The sequence below is a fragment of the Strigops habroptila genome, chromosome 10 (assembly GCF_004027225.2).
Source record: "Strigops habroptila isolate Jane chromosome 10, bStrHab1.2.pri, whole genome shotgun sequence".
Classification (NCBI taxonomy): Eukaryota; Metazoa; Chordata; class Aves; order Psittaciformes; family Psittacidae; genus Strigops; species Strigops habroptila.
Genome location: NC_046359.1, coordinates 30,830,100 through 30,855,271, shown reverse-complemented (window position 1 = coordinate 30,855,271; position 25,172 = coordinate 30,830,100). Strand labels below are relative to the sequence as shown.

Genomic DNA, 25,172 nt, shown 5'->3' with positions numbered 1-25,172 from the left:
TGAAAGAAGCTGATGGAGACACAGCTTAACACACAGTATGACTACAGGTAGGCTTTTCCAAGGGAAGGGCTTTAATTCCATTCATAGACAGATATTTTTTCTTTCCAAGCACAGCTAACTCATAACATCAGTAACACTGAACTTTTTCACACAATCATAAAGCAGGCAGAGATGTGCACAGATCTTGGGGCACACAACGCTTCTTGGATGGGTTCCTTTTCCCTCCCACTAACACTGTTTTTGTTTTGGTGATGATGTACATAGGCTACACAAAAACACACTTTGTGTGTCTGTCTCTGCTGTTACCAAAATGAAGACTTCATTAAGGCAACTACTACTACAGCCAGGTATACACAACGGATTAAGAACAAAGAAGTCACATTTCTTGTGTAGATCTCTGTAAGGCTTGATGTGGAAGGAACAGAGCAGCAAATGTGATTCGTATTTAAAATGCACAGGCTGACCTTTGGCCAGGCAGCACACTGCCAGCTTACTGTTCATCTGCAATAAAAGTCAGGGACAGAGAGAAGCTGTTAAACTGTAAAAGGACTAATCCCCACTACCAGAGAAACTGTTTGGGGTTTGTGTTCTTTTAATTCTTGCTTATTCCTATTTATTCTTTGCTCTTCTCTTATACTTACAGCCATGAAATCCCAGCCAAGATGCTTCCAAAAACTGGAACGGGCATGCCTCTAACCTTTTCCTCCCTCCAAGCTGCAGATGGCTTATATAAACCAGAGCCTGCATTTCAACTGTCACCACTGACTTCTGTTCTGGGTTTCTTCTAGCCAGAGCGTCTGTAGCAGGAGGAGGTGGGTGCTGGAGCTGCAAGGCTGGCTCTGTGGTTAGACATGTGCCCAAGGGGCTGATCTGCAGCAAAACCCGCCTGACATCTTGTTCCTGAACACCAAACACTGCGCACTACAAAAACTTCACATTGAGCACAGGGCCAACGAGGGAAAAGGAAGGCAGGAGTGAAGGAGTGGGAGACACACACCTCATGGAGCCTCGTGCTGGGGAAGAACAGGACTTCACACGCTTTTCATTATTCCTAAAGCATGGATCCAGTACTGCTGTTCTGGCAAGTGCAAGAGCTTTCCTAAAGCGTGCATCCAGATAGGTGCACCAGTATCTTGTTTCCCTTCACGGATTCAAGACATGGTTCCTAACAAAGCAATCAAATCACAGAAACACTGGATAAGTTCAGATGTTACTTTCCCATAAACAAAACCAAAAAACCTGTGACTTTTGGACATGTTTCAAAATTCGAAACCTATGGGGCCCCTCTGAAGTGACAAGTATTTTTTGTTTGGGGTTGGGGTTTCTTTTTGTTTGTCAACAAGGGTCTCCAAAGTAACAGTGGCACGAAAACTTCCCATAAAGAATTACAGTCTTCCAGTGGTTTCAGCATGTCCCAGTTGGCATTTCCAGGCCTCTCCCCTTAGAGCACAGGAATAAATCCTCTTTTTGCAGTTTTAGCACACAACACTGTTGACATTCAATGTCCTAGGGATGACAGCATTGGTGTGCTCCAGCTCCCACGTGGCAGCCAACATCCTCCACTGAAAGCCATGGTAGTTCTTTGCTCGTCAGACTGGGCTTTTCACAGCCCCCAACCCGGATCAGCGCCGCAGCCTGAGAAAGAAAGCGTGCTTGCACTCCTTGCTGTCCAAGGGATAGTATTTGTCATAAAAATCCAAGATGTACTCTTCGGTCTTAAATCCAAACTTCTGGTAGAGCAGCATAGCAGGGTTGCTTGCAGAGACGTGAAGGGTTACGTCTTTGCCCATGCAGGTCTGCCAAGGGAGGAGAGGGGGGAGAAAAGAAAGAAGTATCACAGCAAGAGAATGAGACAGCCTCTGGGGGAATGCGGAGGTGAAGAGATTCATCAGTTCAGGTATTCAGGTTTCTGAGGAAACGTGAGAAAACTGCAGGCCCCAACACAGAAGTTACCACACATAGCAACAGCAGAGGGAGCGCTGCTGTTCCTCCGCGCCTTTGTTTCTGGGAAACGTGGGCTCCCCGACAACGAAAGCAGGGGTTTGGATTATAATTTGTCAGCTTTCCTTTGTCGATTGCTAAGTAATTGTTAATTAAAAGTAATCTCAGTGCACAGCACCGGTCTCAAATACTTACTAACAATGGCCTGAAGAAAAGGCAAAACATGCCAGAGGATCAGGCGCCCCACTCCTCCCTGTCAGCAAACAGAGCTGAGCTCTGGGACCAGCAGCGCCAGCGCACCTCTGCGCTGTCATGCTGGAATTCCTGTCTATCCCACCCAGCTCCTCTCCCATCCTTCAGGGCACAGCACTCCTGAGAAGGCAGGGAATTCAGTTCAGACAGCAAACGGCACAGCTGAAGTTACCTAAAAGATCCCAGATTATTCTAACCAGCAGCTCTCTGATAAAGATACTGATATAATAAAGCTTTCCCGCTTTCATCTAGTGTTTTAATAGCATTCTATGTACACTGAATGTATTGTAAGTCTAAGTGGGAACAGTACCACCCTGTAGGAAATTTCCAAGATAGATGACTTAAAGAGAAAGCTCTCATAGGGATTTAATGGGGTGGGGTGTGGGGGGGGGGAATATAATCAGGAGCCATTTTTGGGAAAGGTAAATTGGAATGAAATCATTAAGAAGATGCAGTCTGGTCCTCTGGGCCGGATGCATTAGAGGCTAACTTCTGACAACAAACCCATCATCAAGGCACTGTTTGCATCAACACATTTTCTGTTAGATTATGCTGTTCCCAAGAATTCATCCCCAAACTCAGCATGCTGATCCAAAAAGACAATCAGAGAGTCATAGAATCAACCAGGTTGGAAAAGACCTTCAATATCATCCAGTCCAACCGTTCCCCAGCACTGCCAAGGCCACCACTAACCCATGGCACTGAGGGGCTCATCTACACGGTTTGTGTACACTTCCAGGGACGGTGACTCCACCACTGCCCTGGGCAGCCTGTTCCAATGCCTGACTGCCCTTTGGGGAAGAAATTGCTCCCAATATCCAGTCTAAACCTCCCCTGGTACAGCTTGAGGCCGTTTCCTCTTGTCCTTTCCCTTGTTACTTGGGAGAGAAGACTGACCCCCACCTCACTACAACCTCCTTTCAGGTATTCAGAGAATTACCCTTAATCCCAACAGCATAAGACAGTGGCTCTTGCTACAGAGAGCAGATGCCAGTGTTAGCCCAGGCAGGCTGCGAAGCAGCACATACAATCTGGCAGTCGAGGAACCACCATTTCTTCTCCTACATGACTAAATGCCTTCTACCACTGACAAATAGTTCGCAACAGAAAAACAAACCTAGTGTGAGCCCAACATACAATGGTGATCTCTCATTGCTAGCGAGCCTCATCAGCCTCAAACCCGCCTGGCCCTCTCCTCAACATGGTAACTTTATGTTATGTACCTGCAAGCAGAATTGGGTTAATTGGCTGTGATATGCGCTACAAAAAGCTGTGATGATTTTCTACAGCTCACTTGCCAACACATCCCAACTCTGCTGGAGAGACACAATCCAGCTGCCGAATCCCTGCAAACCTTGGCACATGGCTTGCGCCTGTTCTCACTAGGTGTTGACATCTCACATCAACAGACGACAGTTGAGGGAGATTTACTTAAACACTTTACACAGAGATGCTTGGGAAACTTAAGGGGTGAATTTAAAGCAGACTGGTTACTGGCCTGCATCAACACATAGAGCAAAGAGAGGTGAACACTGCAGAGAGATGTGTAGGTAGGAGTTACCCTGAGGTGGCCCAGAAGAGCTACCTTCAGTGGAATCTGCTTTTCCAAGGTACAGATCACTGTTCCCAAGGCTCTGCCAGCACTCCCTGCCTCTCTTCAGCCAAATGAGTACGAGGAAGAACAGTTTCAACGGTGAGTTTTTGCTAGTGCAGCTCATCTTGAGTAAAACAAGTTAAGAAATGTTTCGTATCGGCAGCTCTGCCAACATTGTTCAGGGAGTGGTAAAGCTGTGGGCCCTGAAGAGGCACAGTTCAGCTCCAAACAGGACATATGTCTGCATCCTTACTCAAAATTAAGCTGGCTTTCCTGCAATTTAATTCAAGAAAGTGAATGGAATTAAGGCCACCTGAATAACAGTATTCATACAGAGATTTAATGGAGTTTAACTACTTTAATACCACTTATTTAGTGAGCTCCGATTAATTTTCCCAAATATCCCTGTGGAACAAAGGCCAGTACACGCTAGTTTGAACAAATCTGAATGAGGTTGCAAACACTTATTTTTTATCTTCAATTCAGCTGGATTTGAACCAGAGTATTGAAAGTGAAAGAGAATGATTAAGATCAGTAAGTTATTTAATGCAACGGCCCTGGTCACAGAATAAACATCCAGGTGCAGCCAAGAAAGCTGCAGTAGATTTTAACTGAACCTCCCCATCTGATCTCATTTTCTCCTTTAACCCCCAAAATTTATGGTATTACTGTTATGTGAACTATTGACCACTGAAGAACACAAAGCTAATCCCAAAACAGTCAAAGCCTACAGCATCTCACTAGTTCCCAGACCTGACCAGTATGGTTATTCTATTAAATACACTGTAGTTTCTACTTTTGAAGTGATTTCTCTCCATATGACATGGGCTGCTGACAGTGTGTGCAATGTAAGCAGAGGAAGGGCAAGGGGAAAGAGCCAGAAGGGAAGAACACAACACTACTTACTCTCTAATATTTGCATGTGTGCACACAAGGAAGAAGGGAGAGCTAGTTCTTTAGCAGACACATGGGACTTTTTCATTACCTGAATAAGATGGTAAATCATGAAGGTTGCAATCCCAGCTCTTCTCCACTCAGGGTGAACTAACAGAAAAGAGATATAAGCTTCATTGTATTTCACATCTGGCACCATAAAGCCAAAGGCAATGATAACTTTCTTGTAAAGGACGACAACACTGAAGTCTGGGTACTGCAGACATTCTGACAAATCGATTCCTATAGAGAAAGAGAGAAACAGCATTTGGAAGCACTGCAAACCAAAACAAACGTGTCACATATGCATGGAAATTCAGGGGCTTAAAGCCTTTTAGGAACACTCACTTGATCCCTTCTTTTTACCTTAATTTCAAAGTTCTAATATTGAGAGATGCTTCAGCAAAACTCACAGACAAAATGAGACCTGCTCACTAGTGGGGATTCTTGCACGGAGAAATTAAAGAGAGCTGATTTCCCCCAGATGACTCGAGGATGAAGCTAAAAACTCAAAAAGCACCTTCTCTCAAACAGTATGGTTTAGAATAAATTAAAAATCACACGATCTCAGCATCCAGCTAATCTTTCCTTCTTTTGTATTGTAAGCTGTATCGGCAGGCTCTGCTGAAGACCCAGTTCTAAATATGCACATGGATAAAGATACTTGCACGTGCAAATGTTTGCTGGATTTGGTCCTAGTAAGCTTGTGCCTCTTGCCTGGGGCTCTTAAGGGCTGCAGTAAGATTAACAGATAGGGGTTTGCTTCTTCATTTCACCCAGGCTGGGCCAGCACCAGGTTGGTGTACACCATTCCTATTCCAGCTGCCAAGGACCTGCCTGCAGACAAGCAAAGGGGGATAGTTTAGAGCGCACCAGCCTGATGCACTGGGCGAACCATCCTGTTCCTCCTGCAAACTCTCTCCAGATGCAGCAGACATGAAACTGGGCTTCAGCTTTGGTAGCACGATTGCCTAAGGTAACCTGGCCTTGATCTCCTGCTGCCTCCTGTTGCACACACTCAGCTGTTTGTGGAGCTGCACTGTGAACCTGACCACAGCTTTCTATGCTATCAGAATAGATAGCAGCCTGGGAGCATTCACACAGCATGTCAAGGCCAAGCAGTGCAGTTCAAGGCACAGAAGGCTGCTCGGTAATTTGTGTGGACAGGCCCTAAATGAGGTGCAAGATATAGCGGAGCTGCGCCACAAATGTTAGTTTCAGCCTCAAATTGGCCATCACAGACCTGTTTGGGATAACAAAGCAGCACAGTATGTTTGCCAGTAATGTTTATTACCACTCCTGATGAGATGCAAGACTCCATAAGGCACCAGGCACAAAGAAGAGAGTAAGCTGAGAGGACTGAGTGGGAGGAATCGATTGGCAATAAGGAGCCACGTTAATTATCTCAAGGCTGCAATTGACTGTGAGGTGCCTCACAGCATGTCTGAACAGGAACACTGCATTGCCCTGAGCACACTGGCGTCTATGGAACGGTGCCGTCCCCTCAGCACGCAGTTATTCCTGTCGGAAGATGCTTAGCTCAGTATGGTTTACCACTCGTCTGCTGGGGAGATGTTTCCCGTTAGGGCATGAAGGTACAAGATACCGTGAGAGACAAGGGAGAATCTTGCTTCACATCAGCTCATTTGCAGTAACTACCTGCAAACTAGTTTCTGCCTTGTGAGAAACAAGAGCAGCTCTGACAGGAAGGATTAGGACAGGCAGAAGGACTACGGCCTGGGCTTACCCCACCTGGTGAAGTACCCAAAACTAGCATCACTTTTAGAAGGCAACTGAGCACACCTAAGGAGTCAGTTACTAACCATAGCATCCCCAAGCACACATGCTTTGGATGCCTAAACTTAGGTGGAATTACAGCTCTTTCTCTGAACAACAATGCTGGCTGCGTATCCCACCCCCATCAGTTGTACCAGCCCCTTGTGAAGCTAAGCCCTTTGCATCCACAAAGACACTGCTTTATCTCCTGAAGTATCACCTCCTCACTCACCTCTCCTGCTAAAACAGAACCAAGGTGCAATAAATCATGTAATCTCAGCCTCAGAGAACATACACCATGGAAGAGATCCCGATTCCTGTTTGAAGGCCGATGGGAGTGCCAACTTTCTGATTTAATGATGAACAGTTCACAGTCAGGTGGAACACACCCACGCTTCTTGCATGAAATAAAACAGGGTGAGTCCTGAAGAACTTAATGAAGGTGCGACCCAACTTGGCCAGAACTTCAAATGCTTTATCAGTAGAGGAGAGACTATGACAAAGGGGTTCAGCCTCTGTTGGGATTGCAAGCAAGCTCCAAAAAGCTTGTGAAAGGGAAGGTATGCCTCCTTATCTCCCCCCCAGTGGTACCATTTGGACAGTGAGTAGCTCAAAGAGCGCCCATCCTGACTGCAGCATGAGCACTGCTGAACTTACAAGCCCTGCTGAATCACTATCTGCTGAATCAAAACATAAAGCAAACAGTTACTTGGAAGAAAGGTGTGTACTGTTTGTACTGGGCTTTTCTAATTAGTCTGCTGTGTTGTTTGCTGATCAGAAGCTGATCCATGCAGTAGATGAACATTGCCATTATTATTTCAGGACTAAAGACTACAGCCTTCTAACTGCCCCCATAAAGGGCAGACACTGTCCCCAAAGAGCTTAAGTTCAAGAAATGACACACAAAAATCGATACCCAAGCTTTCCCTTACCTTGCAAATACTGAGGCTTGAAGAAATAAAGGACACCACAGTGAAGCTTGTAGTTTTAAGTATAATTCCCAAATTTCACTCCAACACAGCCAGCTTATGGCTGCTAGGAAGTAACTTTCTCATGAAGTTAATGAGCAGTAGATCTCTGGTATAAAACTGGTTACTTCATCCCCTGATTGTTTCACTGGATGCTTATTTTCCTGACTGACTACTCCTATTGCCATCAACGGTGCTACCCAAAACAACCTATTTCTTTAAGCGCTGTGCTAATTATGGCCTAATTGCCCAGTTCTAAATGATTTCGAAAGACAAAGACACCAAACCCATGTCTCCATCTCAACTGCATTCCTAGGACACCAGATAATGGTTTTCTAAGAACTGAGCCAGACACCAACTGAAGAAAAGATTTGCCCAAAAATACTTCTTTTCTGAACAAAACCACTTCCTTCTTTGAAAACCCAGCACCAACAGAATCTTACCAGGCCAGAAGAATTCATGGCACATGGAGTTTATAGTGGGGATGTGATTAGGGCGAACGTAGCAGTAATCGACGGGTGCTTCTGGCTCAGCCTTCCAGTTGAGATCATTCCTGTGCGGATACGCCCGGATTTCTGCCAGCAGCCGGAGTTTTGGGGGCTTTGTCTCATAATCACGCCTGCCAGTAACATGAAAAGCAAACACAAAACATGAGTGAGCAACAATAACTGCCACTGCAGCTGAACGGGTACTGCCTATGAAATGCTTCCTGACATGCTCAACTCGGAACAAAAGAACAGATTCTTCGTTCAACTGGGAAAACAGCACCCAGCTCAGCACAACCACCCTTGTGTCAGAGGCCAGGACATGTCCTGGATTGCAGCACGCCAAGCCAGCCTCTCCTAACAGGCAGGAGCAAGGAAATCATGGTTCTGATCCAAAAAGCAGGTGCAACTTGCGCTGCAAGACTTGTGTGATTCCCTCTCTGTCCTGCCCTCTCTTGGAGATTGCCCTTCCCAGTGCAGAGCCAGCTCGAATCCTCAAATCCAGCTCAAAACCAACCACTATCTCTTCAGGGTTACAACCGTATACCGGCTGTATATGGATGAGTGAGGAGCACAGCCCAAGGTGTCCTCTCCGTGGGCTGTTGGTTCACAAGCCAAGAGCAAATTCAAATTCAACCTCTGACCATCTGTACCTGATGTAAGGTTTCAGGACACGGGATGTGTAAGGACTGACAATGCTGTGGTCTGTCAGCAGGTCCTCTGAGCCTACCAGTCGATACAGGAACTTTGTGGTCTGCTGTCGATAGCCCTTCATGGCAGGCAGCATTGTCTGTATGTACAAAAATAATGCAGAACATCTCAGGAAGATTAGTCAATGACTTAACACAAGGGAATCACATCAACAGAGGGAGAATAAGGGCCCTTCAATGTGACCAGATAGACTGGAGCTACAGCATGATGGTCCCACCTCAGGGGACTATGCTTGGCACTCTTGGATTCAGCACCCAAACCTATGAGCCACACATATCACTCAGAAGAGCACTACAAGTGACCTTCCTCCTACATCACATGAAAGATCAACCGCTTATTTGAGTGCTTCCAGGCCTCCACCATCGGTGTTTGGGCAGGGCTGGAGTACAAATACTACATTTGTACTACAATGCATTTCGACATTTGTGGTGCTGACACTGACAGACAGCTGTGCTGTATGAGCAAGTCCCAAGAAGAAAAAGGGCTTGTGACAGCATTGGTGGGGACACAGCCCCAGGTCAAAATGAGTCTTGTTCATAACCTTTTTCACTCTGGGAGTCAGATAACCTCAAGGTGACACTGCTGACTGCAGCAAAAGCTCTAAAATAACCAGTGTCAAAAGCTCACTTAGATTTGGAAACACTCACCTGGTATCTGTCCAAGATCCTGAAGTCCTGGCTAGTAGTTCTGTATGTTGCTTGCCCTATTGGGGACCTGGAAACACCTCCTTCTTTGGCTCCATAAATCCCATCAACCAAGAGCAGCGCAGCGTTCACAACCTGGTCCAAGTCGAAGAGTGGCAGTCCTCTTTCCCTCTTGGCCTGCCTGACTAACAGCTTGCGCCTCAGTCTCCGGGCCTCTGGGGTCATGCTCATGGCATTGGGACAGGCTTCTAGTCTCTTCAGCAGCAGCTTTTCCTCATAGATGCTAACAGAGGTATGCTTGGGAGCTCTGGGTTTAGCATCCTTCTCCAGCTGTGGCTTCCTCTTGTCTCGTCCCCTCACCTGCAGCGATGCGTTTGACTCTTCGGGATCTTCACTGTCACCTTCCATCCTCTCTGTTTTTTCTTCTTCACTCTCCACCTCTTGCTTGATCTGCTCAACTGTCTTCACTTTTTTCCTACTTGCTATCACAGTGCCAGCACCGCCTGTCCCACTGGGAGGGGGCACATACTCTATTCCTGGGTCTATGACTCCATCTCCTTCCATCTCCTCATCATCTGTTCAACAGCGAAAAATAATCCAGGTTAAAAATGTAAATATCAAAGCCCCATTTCAAAAAGGTTGTCAAAGGACATTTCATAGAATGGTTAGGGTTGGACCTTAAAGATCACCTAATTCCTCTCTGCTAAGGAGAAACAATGCAGGTTTACTCAACACACTCCATGTTCTATATACTTCTGGCCCTCCTGATTTTGGACAGGAGACACCATAGGGAGTCCAATTTCAGGACACCTCCTTCCAAGGTGTCTTGCAGTTTGGCATCTGAAAACATACCACTCCTGAGCTGCGAGCTCAGGCTCTTGGACAAATGTTAAATTGCTGTAAATTCCTGAAGCCTGGGGATCAAATGGTCCAACTGATGAGCTGTATCTTCAGCGAGCATAACCTGGAGAAGTTCTGTTTAATCTGAGGGGATGATTAGGAGCTACTGAAGCCCAGGATTTGTCCCTCTACAGAACCTGACTATTCTTCCTTCCATTCATCCTTCCATCCATCACTTCCACAAAAAGTGCTTTATTCTCTACTCTACCAACTAGATTGAGGTCTGGCTCGTTAAGGAACTAACAGCATTCAGCATGCATCACTGCTTTGCGACCTGACCGGAATTCAGCATCTGTTAATCGGGATGTTCAGACTTAGAGAACTACTGGAACTACTATCATGAGAATCAAATTTCTGCCATTTAAAACCATTACAGACAAAATCAGAGTTGCTTTCTAACAGCGTAATCAGTGTTGCAGCAAAATGCTTCTGCTGAGTGGTGCAGCAGCTGCTAGGTGAAATCTTCTACCCACTGTTTATTCAGGAGCCCTCAGAAGACAATAATGGTGGTTTCTTCTGTCCTTAGAAACTGGCGATAAAGCTATGGAAAACTAATCAAGACTTACATGCAACTAAGACAGACTATTACCAGTTACTTTCCTTGAACAGATCCTGCAGCTCATCCTAAGTTACTTTTATTAACATCTTCCTAAACAACTACATGTGGCTCTTTATGTGGCCCCCAACACAAGAGAGATGTGGAGCTGTTGGAGCACGTCCAGAGTAAGGATAGTGTGGCCCTGGCACAGGTTGCCCAGAGAAGCTGTGGCTGCCCCATCCCTGGCAGTGTTCAAGGCCACGTTGGACACAGGGGCTTGGAGCAACCTGCTCTAGGGGAAGGTGTCCCTGCCCGTGGCAGGGGGTTGGAACTGGATGAGCTTTAAGGTCCCTTCCAACCCAAACCATTCTATGGTTCTATGATTATTAAACTAAACCCAAGGCATCTCTTACCGTGAAACAGAGCCTGTGGTGGCATGACATCTGGGATCAGATCTGCTTCTGAGAGAAGGCTGGGAGTCGCTGAATGTGAGGCCGGGGTGCCAGGAGCAGAGAAGTCCAGAGATGGGGAAGGAGAAGGGCTTGTCAGAGGAGTGCGATCTGAGGAGCTCAAGGAGGAGAAGTCAATCACCTCTCCTTTCTCCAGGACGATATCAGGACGACGGCCTCGACTGGTGAATTTTACCGGAGTGGAAGAGGTACTCCGGTCCAGGAAGCCAGCTGCCTCCTTCTGGGCTCTCCGAATATCCTTGGCTTCCTGAGTGCGAGATCTCTTCTCCTTCAGCTCCATGGCCGATTCGACTGGATTGCGACTTACCCGCTTCCTGAGTCCTTCCACCGTAATGATGGGATCCAGAGGTGGCTTGGAAGCTGCTAAAGAAGTAGTTTGCTTATTCTAACAGACACTGAGCTCCTGCAGTCATTGGATGCATTCTATACGGTCAGAAAAACACATTCATGACAAATCTTAGAGGACGTATTTTCAGTGTATCCAAGAAATTCACTCTGGGACACATAGGATAAAGCCAATGCACAACTAAAGCCTCATTGAAGCCCCCATCTTGCTCCTCCACACGAAAGAGGATTTGCATCTAGTGACAAAAGATAAATAACCCTCCCCAGGGTAAAGGGGAGCAGAGAAATTGTAGATGTCAGCTAAAACGAAAACCCTGCACAAATCCCCAAACCCTTTAAATCAGTTATTACAATGCAAAAAGGTAATAAAACTTAACAGCCTCCTCCCACTACAGTATATGCACCACAGTCACTGTTCCTTAAGTCAACTGTTACAGCAGAGCAAAACTAAGAAACTGCCCACACACACAAACATATGGGTTTAAGGAAACTTTTCTCATGTCTTCCAGCTCTGTCAGCTCTGGCCCAGCTCGGAACCTACACACCATCAGGGAAAGAGTTACCTTTTGCCTTCAGCGCAGATGCAGACAGCTTCTCTCCTTCAGGTTTCATTGTTGGGGGTTTATTATGAACCAGTTTCCACCATCCAGGTTCTCCAAATTCCTGCGCCCCTGAGCGGAAAAACAAGGGGCTCCCCACAGAGAGACAGCCAGCGACTGTGCTCCACCATGTTGAGGTCTTTTTCCTATGGTGGGAGAAGGGAAAACAAGTGTTAGATCCCCACTTGTCAGCTCTGCTTTCATCCTGAAGCTTCCCTCCCTCACCAAGATGGTAACAGTGCAATTATTTTTTTGTGAATGAGCTGCCACACACCAAGCCTACAGAAGAGAGGTCCACCCTGCCACCAGAGCCCCAGCTGCCAAATGATGATGTTTCTACCCTCACTTTTCCCAAAAAAAAAATCCTGTGGTTGGTGGACACAACCCTGGCAGTGTTCAAGGCCAGGTTGGACAGGCCTTGGAGCAACCTGCTCTAGTGGAAGGTGTCCCTGCCCGTGGCAGGGGGTTGGAACTGGATGAACTTTAAGGTCCCTTCCAACACAAACCAGCCTATAAACAGTCTATGTGGCTGGCAGCTACAGCTTCTCTGGGCAACCTGTGCCAGGGCGTCACCACCCTCACAGGGAAGAACTTCTTCCTAATGTCTCATCTAAATCTTCCCTCTGTCAGGTTAAAGCCATTCCCTCTTGTCCTGTCCCTACAGGCCCTTGTCAAAAGCTCCTCTCCATGTTTCTTGTTGGACCCTGACTAAGATGTTGTTTAGGGAGGAAGTGAAAAGAAATACTACAAAATTGCTCCTGTAGCCAATAACTGAGGTAACCTCTCGGATACTGGAGAATCATGTTCATGGTGTAGAGCCTAAACCTGTATTTGCACAGGGTCTTGGGATTCCTTCTTGCCTTTGTACACCTCCACTGGAAAAACCATCAGTACCAGGCTAGGCTGGGTGAGCAGGTATTCACTGCTGTCTGGGCATTGCAATTACACTCCTTGGGGTACTGACCCTCAAATGTGGGGGATTAAACTCGGGTGCCCCAGCTCAGAGTGTTCCAGTAAGTCTGGATAAGCTGTTCTTTAATATGCCAAAGCAGCAAAGCATTGCACGCCTTGAACCGCTACACATGGTTCAGCTGTCCCTGTTCCACCAGTGGCTTGTCCAGGCAAGTGGGAAAACTATGTCTGAGGCCAATAATCACTTCACCTGAATTTTAATCAGAGCAAGGAGTGCCCAGTTACAAGGGCAGGTCTCAAAATGCTGCGGCAAACCCTGCGAGGTGATGGCTCCCTGAGTGAGGGACAAGGGGCCATCAGCTGCCTCCTGCCAGGCTCCTCCTGGTTTCCAGGGGGGACAAATACTAACATTTATGAGAACAGAGCAAGGAGGCACAGACAAGCAATTAAAGCAAAAGAGTCAATCTAGTTAGGGAGAAAGGCCAGATCTTACAACAGAGAAATCCCTGGGGAGGAAAAGAAGCTGTGAAGTCAGTCACAGACCACTAGACCAGGTTGCTCCAAGCCCCCGTGTCCAACCTGGCCTTGAACACTGCCAGGGATGGGGCAGCCACAGCTTCTCTGGGCACCCTGTGCCAGCGCCTCACCTCCCTCACAGGGAAGAACTTCTTCCTAATGTCTCATCTAAATCTCCCCTTTGTCAGGTTAAAGCCATTCCCCCTTGTCCTGTCCCTACAGGCCCTTGTCAAAAGCCCCTCTCCAGATTTCTTCTTGGCCCCTTTAGGCACTGGAAGCTGCTCTAAGGTCTCCCTGAAGCCTTCTCTTTCCCAGGCTGCACAAGCCCTCCTTTCTAAGCTTTTCCCTCTGCAGGACAGTGTACTCTACTAGGTATCTGAACACTTTATTAAGATCCAAAAAGATCTAAAAGATGAGGCCCAATTCTCCTTTTAGAATTTGGTCCATGCAAGCTTTATAGGCAAGTAACAGGATACTTTAAACGAAAAAAAAAAAAAAGAGGTCTAGCAAAGCCCAGTGACATCAGGACTAGCCCATCTGTTGTGACTATTTAGAAAGACTCAAAGGCTTTGCAATTCTGTATGCTACCTAAAGGAAAATAAGAAATAATCCAAAATATATGCACTTACATTGCTTTTGTGTGACATTCTTGGGGTTGTTTTCCCTCACTAAGAAATGCTTATTCTTTCTCAAGAGTACCCCTCATGCCTACATTCAGGTTCTCAATATAAATCCTTCAATTTCCTCACTATTGAGGATCAACAGAGACATCACCAAATTGACCAGGTTTCTTGTCCATCTGCGTAACACGTTTTAAATCCTTTGGCTCACCAACCAGACCTTCAGGAAACATCACATCTTTACCTGTTCCCTAATAAGAAAGTCCAGTGTTTCTCGATAAAAGCACAAATATCTTCTTTCCACCTGAAGTATCCCTGACGGCCTGTTCCTTCCAGTGACAGATTGTACATCGCCAGCATGACAACCTGGAATAGAAAACGTTGGACACAAGTGAAAATCTTCTCTGCTTCATGGTCTGAATGGCCCTCCAGAGCTGCCACACACACACAGAGATCTTTGCTGCCTCATTAATAACTGACTTTCGCAACATCTCATAGGCAACTCCTGCAATCCATCTTCCTCCCGCTTTCATGCTGCCCATTCTCGTCTTTCTATTGTTAGATGCACATTCTCCCAGAGATTTCGCCATCCCAGGGGAATATCAAGCTGCCTAGTTATGCAGGTTTATACTGAGATCCAAGCTTTTGCAGTGGTTGTATAAATGAATTATATCACAACTGGGGTCTGAATGGAGGTAGGGAAAAAGCCTTTCCAGAAAAGGGTCATGAGTAATCCCACTATCTAATCCATCAGAAACACAGTGACAATAGTGTCTCTAGATACTTACTATTACATTTCAAACTGAACAGACTTTAAACTTTCTGTAAAATTACATATCTGCTAATTGCTCTGGGTATTGCAAGAATTCAGTTTGTCTCCAGGTGACCTCCATTAAACACAATCAATTTACAGCTCATTCATGTGCTTCACAACCAAATTCAGCCCGACCTATTGAACACCTAAACTAAAGGGCAGGTCTGAAAAGTATCGCAGCTCTTTAAGTAAATCCTAGGGGACCAATTCGGAATTACATTTACTCAACTTAGTTGAATACAACTAAAATCAGCTGGGCTTTAAACTGACATAGGAGAGAATGAGATGAGACGTTAGGAAGAAGTTCTTCCCTGTGAGGGTGCTGAGGCGCTGGCACAGGGTGCCCAGAGAAGCTGTGGCTGCCCCATCCCTGGCAGTGTTCAGGGCCAGGTTGGACACAGGGGCTTGGAGCAACCTGCTCTGGTGGAAGGTGTCTCTGCCCGTGGCAGGGGGTTGGAACTGGATGAGCTTTAAGGTCCCTTCCAACCCAAACCAGTCTGGGATTCTATGATCTTTCAACTATCACACAGCTTTAGTGGATACTTTTTCCAGTAGGGACTTATTCTTTACTGTCAGAGAAGACTGAAGTGTGTTTTCCTTAGGGAAACGGGTTTCCTCACAGTGGGCCATAGCCTTCTGGAATGCATTGCTGAAGATGCCGAAATGAGGAAACGCAGACAGCTTTAATGTCCTCTGTACTCTAGTTCTAGTTCACAACCCCTCTTAGTTTGATAACTGTTTATCTAGGATTTGGTGGGGGGGGAGTGTGTTTGGTTTGTTGTTGTTTTTTTTTTAATTCAGGTGGGACAGGGTCTAAGGACTTATAGAATCACAGAATGATTTGGGTTGTAAAGGACCTTAAGATCATCTAGTTCCAACCCCCCTGGCATGGGCAGGGATACCACACACTAAATCATGTCACACAAGACTCCGTCCAACCTGGTCTTGAACATTGCCTGGAATGGAGCATTCAAAACTTCCTTGGGCAGCCCATTCCAGTGCTTCACCACCCTCACAGAAAAGAACTTCTTCCTTATATCTAACTTGAACTTCCCTTGTTTCAGCTTGAACCTGTTACCCCTTGTCCTGTCACTACAGTCCCTAATGAAGCATCCTTGTAGACCCCCTTCAGATACTGGAAGGCTGCTATGAGGTCTCCACGCAGCCTTCTCTACTCCAGGCTGAACAGCCCCAACTTTCTCAGCCTGTCTTCACATGGGAGGTGCTCCAGCCCTCTTATCATCCTCGTGGCCCTCCTCTGGACTTGCTCCAGCAGCTCCATGTCCTTCTTATGCTGAGGGCACCAGAACTGTACACAAAGTCCAAGTGAGGTCTCACAAGAGCAGAGTAGAGGGACAGGATCACCTCCTTCGACCTGCTGGTCATGGATCTGTTGAGGCCACATACTATGAAACTAAAAAAATCCAGAAATCACTGTACCCTTTCTTCCTACTTCAGAGAAGTTGTTTTGATAGCTTCCCTCAATTCAACATACTCAGAAGCAGCAGCACTGGCTGCTGGAAGCCTAAGGAGATAGTTCCTCCACTAGTCAACATTCTTCCTCACCCATTTTGATTTTGTCAATCCTTTCCCCTTGCCACTCCAAAGAGACTGCTCCTCCAGTGCCCTGCTTAGAGCACCATGACATGCGTCAGTCTTCCCAAAAGGTGGTTGCTGATAATGCAAATTAATTTGATTGCTCAGGTGCTTAAGTGACTGAAATAGCAAATTCGAGTACGGACTGTTGCTAGTAAAGCAGCCAGGTTGAGGCTTTGTGTTGAGGGAGCTGGCAAACTTTCTGTTTGCACGTTGCCACCTCACTGGTTTTACGTTTGCTCATATACACAAAAAGCTGTTCATGCCCTGCAGCCAAACTGCATTCACTCTGCTCTCCCAAATCTGCCTGAAGCCATGAATACATGAATAACATAAGGGGGAAGAAAAAAAGTAAAGAAAAGAAGAACAAGGCATGTGGCTTGTATGATTATCTTTCCATTTACCTGCCAAATGCCCAAGTTCTAATAGGCAGACAATCCTTAGCTAAGTCATTTCTGAAGTTCATTCACATGTTTCTTTGTTACCTATACCTGGATCCTCCTTTTTTAGGTAGCACATACACAACAAAGAGCAATTTTACAATATCCTGTAGTTGTTCTGCCAGCACAAATGTTTTACTTACTTGTTGCCACGTTAACCTCAGCCGTTCGAATTGCTCCTTCCCATCTTCTGAGCAATCGGAGCAAGTGAATCTGAAAAAGTTATCTCCTTTGAGGTAGCTGAGCTGTTCTCTCAGTTGACCTAAAATGAATAGGCAAAAAAGTCAATTTCTCAGTCCTTTTATAGGAAAAAGTGCTGCAAAGGAGATTTGGATTCCCTACATCATGCAGAAAGGACTTCTTGCATTCAGAGTCCAGAGACCCAGACAGTTCCCAGGAAGCATCAGAACTCACTGCGATGGAAAGCTGGATTCATTTTACAGCCACAGCAGCCAGCAGTGACCAACTGAAAAACACAGGCATCAAAAAAGGGGCATTCTACTTAACATTTGAATGCAGGTACAAAGCCAAGGATGTCCTTGTTTCCACTGCACTTCTCTTTCTTGCTTCCCAGGGATAACCTAGATATGCCATCCCTGGAGACATTCCAGGCCAGGCTGGATGTGGTTCTCAGCAACCTGATCTAGTTGAAGATGTCCCTGCTTATGGCAGGGGGGTTGGACTAGATGAGCTTTGAATGTCCCTTCCAACACAAACTATTCTGTGATTCTATGTACTTCAGTAAAGAACTGTTTCCTACTCTACTTTAAAAAAGCTGACCTGTTAAAAAAAACAGTATGTGACTGCAAAGGCTATCAGAATATAGAAGCATTCTCTTCAATGTCATCTTTCCACTCACTGCTGCACGTCTTTACACCTCTCTCAGACTGAGAGCCAAAAGAACAGCCAGCGTTATCAGGAAACATTTTCTCTTAACTGCAGTTGATACATGAGGTCCCCAATCAGCAGAGAACTTAAGCACATACCTTACTGTGTAAAGCTAACCCTAAGCCACCTCTAAAACCCCACGCACCTAAAGGTACAGACATTAATTCTGTGTTTCTGCAGTAGAGAAACAAAGCATCATCTGAATCAGGACTTTAACAGGATGACAACTCCTTTACTGTACAACAGCAGTTGCAATACACAGATGCTCTGCTTTCACAGTGAATTGCAGAACCTGACAATTTAAGTTGCACCCATGTCTGTTGGGGGGAAAAGCCCACACTGAGTAGATGAACAAAATTTCTACATGACAATTCGGTGTAAAAGTGATCATTTGTCTGAACATGGTGGTGATGTTCACAAGTGACAACTGACAACTGACACCTGAACAATTAGCAAAGAGAACAGTATTTCCCTTCTCCAGCTCACTTACTTGGCACATTTGTATCTAGTTACCCCTGCTCTGTGATTGGCATTTTCTGCTCTTTGGATTTGTTCCACAGCAATGAGAGAGAGGAACATCTTTGTTAAATAAAACAAGTGTTAGATCAAGTGCTCCAATGCCACTTTTAACACTCTTTTTTTTTTCTTTCATTAATACATTTCAAGTTAATATCTCCCTTTAACTGCATGTTACCTTAATAGTACAATGCTAGTTCCATTACATTAACATCAAACATTCAGTAACACCCCTTGAGAGGAGACTTCTACAACTGTGACTGTTGGCAAACTCTTAAGGTGACAAAAAGGGCAGCTCTGACATAACTGCAAGGCAGGTACCACCTAAAGAGTTCACTATTTCTAGCCACAAACAAGCCAATTAACAACCAAAAAATAATAAAAACAACCCCAAAACACCACAAAACCCAACCAGCACTTACAAATACCCAGCTTTTGGATCTAATAATAGACCTGATACACCAGAATTTAGAAAGTAAAGCCGAGTCTGTCACGTTCCTAGTTCCTAACAGCACGTATCTTATGTCAAGCAGCAGTAGCAGAGGAATCAAGTTCTGCAGTTTGCTCCAAATGCCTCCCAAAGTGACCTGCTACAGGCTGGACATACTTCTGTGACAGCTATCTTAAATTCACAACACCAGGAAACCATTAAGGCTGAGATTTATCCATATGCTCCACAGATGTGACAAAGTGACCAGAAAACGACACACACAAAAAACAAACAAATGGAAAACAACTAACCCCATCCCAAAGCCCTTTTAAAGTCCTTTTCCTCCACAGAGCTTTACAGCAAGGGTCATTATCTGTGTAAGCAGAGGCCAAGTTGCTGGGCTGAAGTTCCCTAAACACACCAGTGGCAAGACTTTGGAGGGTGTGCATGTTTCTGAAGTCCTACCCTTGTTCTCTACTAATTAAAGACAGTACCATTTCCTTACAGGGAATGCCAGCTTCAGACATCCATGCAGTTCATGGATTGAAGTGCCTAACACACACTGCTGGCTGACATCAGGCTGGAAGGGCTGCAGGCAATGCCAAGAAAGCGTTCCTCATAAAATAATAGCTTTCTTGTAGCCCCTTTAGGCACTGGAAGCTGCTCTATGGTCTCCCTTAAGGAGCCTTCTCTTCTCCAGGCTGAACCAGCCCAGCTCTCTCAGCCTGTCTCCAGAGCAGAGCTGCTCCAGCCCTCACACCATCTCCGTGGCCTCCTCTGGACTCACTCCAACAGCTCCACGTCCCTCTTGTGTTGTTGCTCCAGAGCTGGACACAGGACTGTGGGGGGGAGGCCTCCCCAGAGCGGAGCAGAGGGGGAGAATCCCCTCCCTCGACCTGCTGGTCACGCTCTGGGGATGCAGCCCAGGACATGGCTGGTTTCTGGGCTGCAAGCACACACTGCAGAACACTGTTCTCCTCCAACATCGGATGGCATACAGCTAAACAAGGGCTGCCCCATAAAACAGGTATGCAGGACACTGTGCAAACAACCACCACAGCAATGCAAGCAAGACACGACACAATGCAACAGGCAAGCTTACTTGCTGGTATCCACTTCTGGCACTTCTCACAGTAATAGGACATCTCCTCCATCCAGGACGTGTCGCCTTCGTCGCTGTTCAGAGAATCCCCACTCTGGTCGTGTGATAAATCCACTGAAGCCTGGTCCTCAGACTCAACAATCAGGAGGGTCTCCCCTTCCACCTCACCCTCTTCAAGGCCCTCTGAGGTGGAGGTCCTGGTGGCTTCATCATCATGGCGGCTCAGCAGCCCACTCATGTGAACGTTATTAGCCATCCTAGATGGTGTTTGTGGGGAGGAATAACTTCTTGTTATGCATTGACAAGTACACCCACACTGGATGTGTCAGCAAAGTCTCCACAGTCAAAGTGCCAATGACAGAGGAAATGTTCTGTGACCACACTATAAATTTTCAATTGGATTATAACCTATACAAAAGAAACAGTCTTTCACAGATAACCTCTACTGAAACACTTGCAAGTACTTATATAGCAATGATCCCCAAACATCTTTAATCAAACCTCTAACAGCTCAGGGCTGTGCCTATGACTGCTGGGACCCTTTTTCCATCAGTGCCTTGTCTCTTTCTTCCATAAGCTGCTTTGTCAAAGCAATCTGCTCTTCTAGGAGGCGAATATTCTCCTTTTTCTGATGTTGACGCTCAAGATCTTGGAGAACTCCACGGTGCAGCCTCTGAAAACACAAGGGACAGGGTTTATGACAGCCTGGATGCTGAATGCGATGAACCTCCGCCCAGGCTCTAACCACTCTCGCAGGGCTGTTCACCATGCTATGCTGCCTTTGCAAGTCCTCTGCCACCACCTGTAGCCACAGCCACTTAATGGGGTTTGAATCTAAAACTACAGGAGCTGATACCCAACACCGATAAGCTAGTGGTACTACACCAAAAAATGCTTTATTTGTCCCCACTTCAGGTGGGTGGGTATACTAAGTGGTAAAGCTATCAAGCAAATAAATGCTATGCACCTGTAATTCCCATGCCATGCAGGATGGACATGACCTATAAATCATGTTCCCTCTGCCTTAAATCAGACTAATCTCCCCAAAACTTCTCTTCTGCTTGGAGACAATTTGGTGGCAAACTGGAAGTGATTTTAAGAAAAACTGCCACGTGTCTTCATGTGCTTCTTCCTGCTCATGTCTCAGTCTTAACAGAACACCTTGTAAACTCCTGCTGCATGGCTGATAAAAGTCCCACAATTTGCTTACACCAAGCTCTTGAAAAAGCAAAGCACTACAGTAAAAAAGAATCCTCTTTACCCAAAGTGTTCATCAAAAACAACCTGTGCAACACAGACCATCAGTTTTCAAACCAGCGCGTAAGCGCCCCAATGGGGGCATTGAAAGCCCTAAGAAAATCCCAGCTGCTCTTTGTTTCCTGCACAGGTTGCCCAGAGAAGCTGTGGCTGCCCCATCCCTGGTAGTGTTCAAGGCCAGGTTGGACACAGGGGCTTGGAGCAACCTGCTCTAGTGGCAGGTGTCCCTGCCTGTGGCAGGGGGTTGGAACTGGATGAGCTTTAGGGTCCCTTCTAAACCAGTCTGGGGTTCTATGAAGCCACCTCCACCCAGCCCATGAGCCTCACCATGAAGCTCCCAACCTGCCAAGGGACCAGTTGCAGTGGAAAGAGCAGATGCCAAAGCGGGAAATGGAGGAGAAGGGGCAGTTCATGGAGAGCGAAACGCCGGGGGGGGGGGGGATTAGCTGCGGCAGGGCCCCGCGGTGCGGGGCGGTCACAGCCGCGGGGCGGTGCGAGGGGCCCGGCCTCCCGCCGCGCTCAGGTGCGGGCAGGAGCACAGGCACGTGGGGACCCGGGGGGCGGGGCTCTACGCAGAAGGGGGCGTGGCTCCGGGAAGGGGGCGTGGCTCCACCGCACACCTCGGGCCACGCCGCCAGGTAAGGGGCGTGGTTTGTGCAGGGGGCGTGGTCTCAGGAAGGGGGCGTGGCCTGGCCTGCCGGCGGCGCGGAGCTGTCCCCGCTCCGTGTGCCCCCCCCCGCCGCGCGGCGGGCCGCTCACTCACCTCCTGCTCCCGCCGCTGCTGGACGTGCACGGCCACCACGGTGGCGGCGGATAGCAGCACGGAGACGGCCAGCACCGCCCGGGACCTCCACGACATCGCGGGCGGCGCGCACCGCAGCCTGCCGCTCGCCGCGGGGGGAAGGCCCGGCGCGGAGCCGTGTGGGGGGGTGAGAGGAGGCGCCCCCAGTCGAGCGCCGAGGCATCCGAGCCAGCCCAGAGCAATCGACCGCCGGTGCGCGGCTGGGCCGAGCGCGGGAGCGGCCGGAGCCGCGCCCCGGGGCGGGGTTGGGGGGGGCGGCAGGATGGAGCGCTCCCGCCGCCGGCCCCGCACATAGAGCGGGCCTGGCGCCACCCGCGTGCCCGGGCTGGGGCTGGGGGCGGCTCCTGGTCGGGACCTGCGCTGGCCCGAGGAGATGCCCCTGCTCATGGCAGGGTTGGGTCCACATGGGCTTGGAAGTGCCCTTCCGACCCGAACCCGTGCGTGGCTCTGCGGTGTAACCTCACGCACCCTCCCTGACTGACCCCTTCCAAGGCCGGGCCCCCGCCTCGCCAAGCCTTTGGCCCATCGACACTGCTATGGGGCAGAGGCCCGAAGGGAGGGCGGAGAGCGGCAGCTCCCGGTGCCTTTCCACAGGGGGTGTTTCTGGAGCTTCCTGCCGGCGTGCGCTTGCATTTCCAGTGCGGCTGCAGCTCCGAAAACAAACAAAAGGGAAAAGCAGATTTCTTCTGAGTTCAAGAAGGATTCCTTTTTTTTTTTCCCGCTTTTATTGAGTGGAGACCTCCAGTTCTGCATTTTCCTTGCCCAGAAAACCCGAATTGCACAGATGAAGCAGCTGGAGAAAGCCGCTCTTCAATTGTTTGGTTTCTTCTCATTGTTCAGTGTGTGGCCCTAGGCCTCGTGTTTGGCAGTTTTTCGTGCTCTGAAGACAGAATTATTCCTCTCCTCGGGGGCTGTTCCCTGGCACCTCCTCACTGAAGTATCCGAGTGCTTTACAGACAGAGAAAATTTATGTTCCCTGTGCTGCCGTGTGAGGGCAACTGATGGCTATCGAGAATGACTTTGATCCACCATGTTCAGATGCGCTTCAGGCCTTGGCTGGAGGACTTCAGCCTTTCAGGGCGCTCTCGCCCTCTAACAAACTTCCCCCTGGCTACTGTGGAGCAGACAGAGGCTCGGGTCACGCTCCCGAAGAGCAGGGACCTTGTCAGCAGTCGCTCTGCGCTGTGTACCACCCAAATGAGCACATCAGCGGCGCAGACGAGCAGCTCTTGCGAATGTATCAAACAAAAGGATGTCTGGTGGGGAGGTGGGATGTGCCACAAGGTCTGTAAAACCCTGAAGGAGGTCAGGGAAGACTCGTTCACCATTTCCCACAGTCCAGGGTGGGTTTGTGGAAGTCCTTGCCCCTGGTACTACAGAAGGTGAACTTAACCTGTGAATTTGGAAGGGAACTGCTCAGATTCCTGGAGCACCCCGGATGTCTGGGTGCTGCTTGTGTCTCGTGAGCTCCTCAAACCACAAATGAGTGGGGAGGTGGGAGGTTTATTGTGAAAGGTGTAGGCTGGCTCCCAACTCCTGCATGTATGTTTTTTTCCCTCCAAGCATCTGCCACAGCTCACTGCCAGGCAGGATGGTGGGGCATGAGGAACCTCAACCTCAGCAGGTGCCACAGACCCTGTCTCAAAACTAGGCTTGGGTGTTTCCAGAGGAGCTACAGAGCAGTTGGTGCTGTGAGGGGATGGTGGGATTGCATCCCCAGCCTGGACTGGAAGAGGAAAACCAATCGTGTGAAGCTTATCCCTCCTCATTAGAATCTTTTTCATCTGTCTGCTGAATAAACGTGATTAAAATGAAAGGCAAAATTAGCGGGAATGATAGTATTTCAATTGTGTCTAATAGTTTTGCTCACATTGGTGTGTTTACTGTTATTAAGACTTATGTATAAGTGCTTGTAATGCATCCAAGGCCACTGGAGTGCCAAGAACAGGCTTGAGCCAGAGGCAGGCAGATGTGAGCCAGCGCAGCACCCGTGGCTCCCTGGAAGGGCGCAGCTCACCCCGGCTGGAAGCCGAGAGCCTCTGCCCAAGCCCGGCATCAATCACTGAAGGACTAAACCCCGGGTGGGGAACATTCAGGCTCTGTTTTCACAGTCTGGAGTTTCTCCCATGGTAGTCGAGGTGTTCCCACTCTTCTCCCTTCCCTCACGAGGGCTGGGTCTTGCTGGAGCGCCCTCAACACCAGAGAGATGTGGAGCTGTTGGAGCGAGCCCAGAGGAGGCCACAGAGATGCGGCGAGGGCTGGAGCAGCTCTGCTCTGGAGACAGGCTGAGAGAGCTGGGCTGGTTCAGCCTGGAGAAGAGAAGGCTCCTTAAGGGGAGACCTTAGAGCAGCTTCCAGTGCCTAAAGGGGCCAACAAGAAACCTGGAGAGGGGCTTTTGACAAGGGCCTGTAGGGACAGGACAAGGGGGAATGGCTTTAACCTGACAGAGGGGAGATTGAGATGAAACATAAGGAAGAAATTCTTCCCTCCAGCTGCTGGCTCGCGGTGGGCCCAACAGTGGCAGAGCTGGCTGTGGCAGTGCAAGCACTGATCATCCTGGTGCAGCCGCCATGGCCCTGCAGTGAATGTCTCTGTCAGATTTGGTGGTGGGGGGGGTGTGTCATGTTATTGGTATGCAAAACCTTGAAAAATGCAGAGGGAAAAATGGAAATGGGTTGAAGTTTTTGTGTCCCTCCTCTGTAATTAGGAGGTAGGGTCACTGGGGCTTCTCTGTGTGCAGATACTCAAAAAATAATGTCATTGATGAAATGAAGGTATTAAAAATGCCCTATTTTGACCAGGTTACTGGAGGGCAGCGGCATCCTGAGATGGAGAAAAGAGAAAACCTGGAGGGAGAGACCTTTCTTTTATTCCCTCACAAGCAAGGGCGGGGAGAAACTTCCCTTCCCTTTGGCAGGGCAGCCTGCAAAACAGTTAGTTTGGATTTCCTCCTTCCAGCGGGGAGGCAGCCGCTATGTGAGAGCTGCTGGTTTTACAGCAGGGCCACGTGTGGTTACAGCTCAGCCAGCCCCATGCCAGCAGGTCACCTCCAGGTGAATAAATCAAGGTGTGGGCTCTGCTGTGGTCTCGTTTCGCCCTGGATGGAGGATCAGGATCCTTCCC

The 25,172-nt window shown here is 48.0% G+C and overlaps 2 protein-coding genes across 4 annotated transcripts; both read right to left on the bottom strand.

The window, feature by feature from the left end:
• Positions 1-48: 48 nt before the first annotated feature.
• KAT14 (lysine acetyltransferase 14) lies at positions 49-20,543 on the bottom strand. Of its 3 annotated transcripts, XM_030500166.1 has the most exons (11): positions 20,449-20,515; positions 19,991-20,247; positions 17,198-17,316; positions 14,449-14,570; positions 12,121-12,302; positions 11,156-11,575; positions 9,308-9,879; positions 8,603-8,739; positions 7,908-8,083; positions 4,773-4,963; positions 49-1,796 (listed from the first exon to the last, which is right to left on the bottom strand). In XM_030500166.1, the coding sequence occupies exons 2-11, from the start codon at positions 20,244-20,246 to the stop codon at positions 1,623-1,625; spliced, it is 2,349 nt and encodes a 782-aa protein (XP_030356026.1). In that variant the 5' UTR covers position 20,247; positions 20,449-20,515; the 3' UTR covers positions 49-1,622. The 3 variants fall into 3 exon arrangements, with proteins under 3 accessions (XP_030356026.1, XP_030356025.1, XP_030356027.1); XM_030500165.1 differs by having other exon boundaries at positions 19,991-20,543; XM_030500167.2 differs by lacking the exon at positions 20,449-20,515 and having other exon boundaries at positions 11,156-11,572; positions 19,991-20,447.
• Positions 20,285-22,193, bottom strand: LOC115613996 (protein PET117 homolog, mitochondrial). The gene is made up of 2 exons (XM_030500176.1): positions 22,011-22,193; positions 20,285-20,663 (listed from the first exon to the last, which is right to left on the bottom strand). The coding sequence occupies exons 1-2, from the start codon at positions 22,104-22,106 to the stop codon at positions 20,514-20,516; spliced, it is 246 nt and encodes an 81-aa protein (XP_030356036.1). The 5' UTR covers positions 22,107-22,193; the 3' UTR covers positions 20,285-20,513.
• Positions 22,194-25,172: the final 2,979 nt, after the last annotated feature.

Bases quoted from the DNA above. Each gene is read 5' to 3' on its own strand.
- KAT14 (XM_030500165.1), bottom strand. From the start codon at position 20,246: ATGGCTAATAACGTTCACATGAGTGGGCTGCTGAGCCGCCATGATGAT. The intron at 17,317-19,990 runs GTAAGCTTGCCT...TATTCATTTTAG, and splicing joins CCAGAAGTGGATACCAGCAA to GTCAACTGAGAGAACAGCTC. The intron at 12,303-14,448 runs GTAAAGATGTGA...CTCCCACCATAG, and splicing joins ACTTTCTTATTAGGGAACAG to GAAAAAGACCTCAACATGGT.
- LOC115613996 (XM_030500176.1), bottom strand. From the start codon at position 22,106: ATGTCGTGGAGGTCCCGGGCGGTGCTGGCCGTCTCCGTGCTGCTATCC. The intron at 20,664-22,010 runs GTGAGTGAGCGG...TTGTGTTTTCAG, and splicing joins AGCAGCGGCGGGAGCAGGAG to AGGCTGCACCGTGGAGTTCT.